This window comes from Pimephales promelas, chromosome 14 (assembly GCF_988280905.1).
Source record: "Pimephales promelas chromosome 14, fPimPro1.hap1.1, whole genome shotgun sequence".
Taxonomy (NCBI): Eukaryota; Metazoa; Chordata; class Actinopteri; order Cypriniformes; family Leuciscidae; genus Pimephales; species Pimephales promelas.
The window spans coordinates 12,599,556-12,605,763 of record NC_142782.1 but is presented as its reverse complement, the minus strand read 5'-3'; the positions used below and the strand labels follow the sequence as shown (position 1 = coordinate 12,605,763).

General features: G+C 36.8%; 1 protein-coding gene across 1 annotated transcript; it reads right to left on the bottom strand.

Annotated features, from left to right (window-relative positions):
- Positions 1–3,038: 3,038 nt before the first annotated feature.
- On the bottom strand, positions 3,039–4,700 carry LOC120486197 (uncharacterized). The gene is made up of 2 exons (XM_039682062.2): positions 4,483–4,700; positions 3,039–4,268 (listed from the first exon to the last, which is right to left on the bottom strand). Exons 1-2 carry the CDS (start codon positions 4,565–4,567, stop codon positions 3,163–3,165), a joined length of 1,191 nt encoding a protein of 396 aa, XP_039537996.2. The 5' UTR covers positions 4,568–4,700; the 3' UTR covers positions 3,039–3,162.
- Between the last annotated feature and the right edge of the window lie 1,508 nt (positions 4,701–6,208).

Below are 6,208 nucleotides of genomic sequence, written 5' to 3'. Positions count from 1 at the left end.
CCGGTCTCATCCCAAAGCGCCATATAGGACGCTTTTGCTAAAGCGTAAATATCCAACGCACATGGCACCCTTTAACGTGAAATGAGACGCAGATATATTTGGGCAGAAGGCGCCCCCTAGTGGTCTAACCCTTACCCTACACCATATCTAAACTTAACCATTAACCGAAGCGTCTCATTAGACGTTAAAGGGTGCCATGTGCGTTTGATATTTACGCTTTTGCAAAAGCGTCCTATATGGCGCTTTGGGATGAGAACGCGTTGGTTATTTCATCTGAGTCCATAAAATAAAAAAGTTTTAATGATTTGTGTTGCATCATTAAAAGTTAGCGATTGTTTGATTATTCTTTTCAACACTGGTTTTAGTTTATCCGCTATCAGGAAACTACATTGCTCAGCAGTCCTTCTCTCAAGGCCGCACAACACACTCCTTCAGTTCCAATAACCAATTAAGAGGTAATTTGACTAAACATCTGAGATCTACCGTATTCAAACGTACAATCCAAGATATACAGCCTGTTCTCATCCCAAGGCATCATATGGTGACGCTTTTGACAATGCTTATACATCCAATGCACATGGCACTCTTTAGCGTCAGATGTAGATATTCACCTTATTATTAACGGAAATGCGGACGCAGCCAGTTGACGGATTTTTGTGCGAGACTTCCGTTCAGGCACTTCCGGTAACTGTCTAGTAACTCACTTTTCACTGTAGCGGCGGTAAATCAAACAAGTCTCAACAAACTAACGTTAACTCGTCGTTATGGCTTCGAGGAAAACCGGGATTGTTTGTGCAGTTAGAGGTTGCCATAATAACTGGCACAAAAGAAAGATTTACTTGGAGCAGGAGTGTTTTGATCATCGATCGCGTACGAGAGCTGAATGTGGATGCGAGGCGCTCTACGACCTTCACCCCCCGGCCCCCGCCGAAGAATGAGGAATCCCTTCGAATGTGGTTAAAAGCTTTAAATTTGAAAACAAAAACACCGAAGCGACCGTATGTTTGTTCTTTTCATTTCGTGGACAAAAGACCCACAGAAGACCACCCGATTCCAGAAAAGTGGCTGGGCTTCGAGGTCCCAATAAAAACACCAAGGAGACGTGTCCAGAGGTTAGCAGACACAGGTAATGTAAACTCTTGTTAGTTCTCAGTTTGTGTCCCTCTTGACAGTTAATATCTTTCACATAAAGCCAACTGTCTTTTAAGTTTGTTCTCTCTTTATATTTATCCATTTTGCATCAATTATAAGAAGTTACATAGAGGACAAAAATGTCCATGTCAAAAAACTGTCATAAACTTTTAAGCTTGGGAACACAGACTTAAGTTTGGTATCATTTTAAAGACCCGTGGCAGATAATTGCTGAAGTAATAAATAATAAGTACATAGGTTCAAGTACACACAAGCCGCGCGAGTTACTCGTCTATTGCAGTTTGTCTGGTGGTTATGTTTCCCGCCCGCATACTGCCTCCCATGGCCGAAACTGGTATTACGACACCTGCCGGGCCGGGGCTAGTAATTAATTCAGGTTAATATCTCGGCAGCACTTTAACTTGTCATTTTTTTAATGACATCATCAACCTTATTTCTTCTCATTCTTTTGATGCTTGTAGCTCATTTTTGGGATATTTTAACCTCAATTTTTACAGAGGGCACCTTTAAACATTTAAAATATTTACAAATTAATATAGAAATAATTTTAAATTTTTCTAAAGCCAAATTAGAACCTGGAAATTATATATTTCCCACATCTTAATGAGAAGAGCCATAACCACAACCTACAGAAAAGTGATTTATGGGTGAGTTATAGAGTTTAATAATGTGTCTGAAACAATAGCGAGGCATTTTAATTGATTATTAATAAACTATTGTTTTCATAAATCAGTGTCGGCTAAAAACATACCTCCATCTCCGGATGCACCTTTAGAGAGAAATGCACATTTCAGATTGCATAATCAGAAGGTAGTTTTAGCTTTCGATTCGAATTTGTTTGTTTTATAATGCATTTCAAGCTTTAACCTACATATTGGTTTCAGTTCTCGCACTTCAGTTCACGGAGATCATGAAAGTGCGCCTGATTGTTTCATTTTATTTTACAAAAGCACAACGTTTTTTTTAGATTACGCAAATAAAAGTAGTTGCGAAACAAAGTATTATTATTTTTTTGTATGACCAGAAATGCTAGAGTATTTTAAGTTGTTTCTACTGTTGATAGGAAAATGTGCTCACGCCCGCGCCTCCCTGCCGTCCAGTGCGCGCTCCGCACATACACTTGGATGCATCAAAATCTTGGTGTTTATTTTTCATAATCTTAGCCCTAGTATTATTGTTGTCCAACCTGTATTATGAATGAAATTGCTTTGTTCCTTTTTATGGATAAAAGTGTCTTCTACATATGTAGCCTAATAAATGTTATAATAATAATGATAATTATACTATTATTATATGCGGACACGGACCCAAAACACACTGCGTCTTCTAAGTCGGGTGACTGTAAATACACAAAACCCGTTTCCATTGCAGTTTTGCAAAAATTTCCTTTTTCAAATTGCCTGAAAAACTTTCTCATACGTGCGTAAAAACTTTTTTGCGATAAACGGGAGTTTTTGCAAAATTGACGTGTTTCCATTGAGCTTATTTTCATTTCAATTTGCACAATTTGAAGGTTAATGGAAACACGGCTACTGAGTCCAGTTGTTAGACTCGCGGTGTAAAATACTTTGAAAACAATTCGGCCCTACTCTGACTCGGATTGGTTTTTTTTTTAAACTGCAAAGTTTATTCTCATCACGTTGGTGACCAATTTTGGTTAAAAAAACACTGAATTTTGCAGAGAGGTGAGGAGTTTTCATGCCTGTTTATTAAGTGATTTTTACAACAACAAAAATGTCACAATGGCACAAATGTTTAGTAAAAATATTAATAAACAGTAAAATTGGATTTGTTATAAAAAAACAACAACAATAATCATTGAAAAAAAAATGTATCTGTTACAAAAATAAATGTAATTTTATGGTGTCCACGGAGACCACAAAAATAACTTTTAAAAAAACTAAAAGTTTTTCTTTGAGTAAGCATTTTTTTTCTTGTTCTCTAACATAGAAAACACAAATCTTGTGGAAAACAACACATTTACTTTATGTGAATCTAACAAACATTTGCTTACTGTGACACAGAACAATGCTTACTAATATGATTCATTAGAGTACTCGAATGGGTGAAACTCTTCTCACACTGAGGACAGCCGTACGGCTTCTCTCCAGTATGAACTCGCTCGTGTGATTTCAGGTTTCCAGCCTGATTGAAACTCTTGTCACAATATGAGCACTTGTAAGGTTTTTCTCCAGTATGAATTTGTTGGTGCTGTTTCAGATATTTAGATGTAGTAAAGCTCTTCCCACAGTCAATGCACACATGCTCTTTCACTTCATTGTGTGTTTTCTGGTGCTGTTTAAAACAGAACAGCTTTGAAAAACACTTTCCACAGAGAGAACACACATAAGGCTTCTCATCTGAATGAAGTTTCAGGTGCGATTTTAGATTTGATATTAAAATAAAACCTTTATCACACTGATCACATTTAAATGGCTTTTCTCCAGAGTGAATACGCAGATGATAATTGAGAGTGGATAAAGATGTGAAACTCTTCTCACACTGAGTACAGTAGTACGGCTTCTCTCCAGTGTGAACTCGCTCGTGTGATTTCAGGGGTCCAGACTGATTGAAACTCTTGTCACAATATGAGCACTTGTAAGGTTTTTCTCCAGTATGAATTATTTGGTGCTGTTTCAGTTCACCAGATCTAGTAAAGCTCTTCCCACAGTCAATGCACACATGCTCTTTCACTTCATTGTGTGTTTCCTGGTGCTGTTTTAAGTTGCCCAGCCTTGAAAAACTTTTTCCACAGAGAGAACACACATAAGGCTTCTCATCTGAATGAAGTTTCAGGTGCGATTTTAGATTTGATGATGAAATAAAACCTTGACCACACTGATCACAGTTAAATAATTTTTCTCCAGTGTGAATGTGCTGATGATAATTGAGAGTGGATGCTTGAGTAAAACTCTTTCCACACTGAGTGCATGTATACGGTTTCTCTCCAGTGTGAATTCTCATGTGTGTCTTAAGGTTTCCTTTTTGACTGAAACTCTTTCCACACTGAGTGCAGGTGTGTGCCTTTTTGGCTTTTGTTCTTTGAATTGTAAAATTATGATGTTCCTCCTCCACTTCATTCAGTTCTTGTCTTTGCTCTTTCACTCTCACCTGGTCTAAAATACACAGAAATACAGTTAGAATCAGTTCAAGTGTACCCTTATTTAATAGCAGAAAGAATCAGAGATCAGATCTTCCACTTGTTATCATGTCTACTTGTTAACATTAGTTAAAATTTGTTTGACAACTGCTATAAATGATCATTTGCATGTATTTCTCATTTCTTATCCATCTACCAACGCAGATGAAGAATCAAGAATGAACACCAACCTATTTGTTCCTCAGTATCTTCATGTTTTATTCTGGATGGTTCTAGATCACTCATGTCTTCAGTCTCCTCGTTCATAAACTCCATCTTTAACAGTCACACAGATTTCAGCTGCTACTCCTGGAATTTGTCCTTCTCTTGTAGGATGATGGGAATATTCCCAGTAGTTATTGGTTAATTGTTGTAGGAGGGGCTTCACTGCAGGTGTGAACTATGATCAATCTGCAGGTGTGTTTTTATCCAATCTGCATTTAAAAGTACAGGGCCATCATGTTAATATGAGCTGCTGAAAAAACTCTTTGTCTCCAAAAGTTCCCTGTTTTCAGCTCATTCATTATGGTGATGTCTGAGATCTTCTGTAAATTTGCACATTAACTCATTGCACATTGAGTTATCAGGATAATCACCTTTCACTTCAGTTCTTGTCTTTGCTTTCACTTCCATTGGGTCTGAAAACATTAAAACATTAAGTTGTTAGAATGGAGGATAAATGTGAATTTTCAAGTGAACCCAGATTTAATAACAGGTGAGATCTGTCTATCAAATATTTTATTTTTGAAGTACCAACGCTTAGTTTTGTCATTCTCTTGTTAATAGTCAAAATGTGAACAACAACTGTTGTACAAGATTATGATGAAGTGCATTATAGACCATTTCACAAGATGTAAACAACACTGGTCCAGAAGCACTTCCTGTTTCAGTTTTTTAACACTACATAAAAGATAAACAGAACATTTAAAACTGAATAAAAAATTTAAACAAACATCTTTAAGATGTTTTCTTTACATGTGAAATAAAGAAAATAGTTACAAACTGAAACAGGAAGTGCTTCTGGATCCGTGTTGTTTACATCTTGTGAAATGGTCTATATTTATAAGTGCATCATTTGCTTATTTTTTCACAGCTCTTATGATTGGCATCAAACAATATATTTCGAACTAACTGAAAAAAACGTGTTTTTTACGTTAAAAATGATGTTTTGTGTAAAAGGTAAGTATAGAATTACACAAGATAGGCTAAATGTTTTGTCTTTGAACTTTCATTATACAAATCAAATTACACACCAATAAAATTTAAATTTAAGTCGTAATGTAAATTAGTGATGTAGATGAGTGATGTAAATTACCACAACGCTTGTTTAGCAGATTAATGCTGCGTTCCAGGCAGGTTTTTGAGCACGTAAATCATGACTTCAAACCACGACGACTTTGTAGCATTCCAGCTCATTCACGCCAAACTACCAAGATGTAAACAAACCAGCATGGCGGACCTTACGGGGTCACGCGCATTTGTAATAATTTCTAACGCCAAAGGTACTTACTCCTTGTTTATTTGTGGGAAACTGAGGAGGAAACAATAGCGCATGAGGCAAGATAAGCTGTTATACCTTTTATTTTACTTTATTTTTATATTTGGAAATGTATTTGGTATTAATTTATCCTTGCACTCAATGGACTGAAAACTAGTTAATTTATATTGTCCTAAAGTGTATTCTCACTGTGTACCGCCTGCAGAAACACCCGTAGGGGCTGTCATACACTGGGGACCGCTGGCTGGACCCCACAATGTAGGTGATTTCAGGTTTTACTATACTTGTGGGGACATGGGACCACACAATGTAATTTTAAACATGAACACACACACACACACACACAGTATGTGGGTGCCATCTTTTGGACATTCATCATATTGACTTGGTTTCCATTTCTTGTCCTCGAAGAGAGCTCT

Coding starts and splice junctions, on each gene's coding strand:
- LOC120486197 (XM_039682062.2), bottom strand. CDS start 4,567: ATGGAGTTTATGAACGAGGAGACTGAAGACATGAGTGATCTAGAACCA. Junction 4,269..4,482: donor AGATACTGAGGAACAAATAG/GTTGGTGTTCAT, acceptor TGTGTATTTTAG/ACCAGGTGAGAGTGAAAGAG.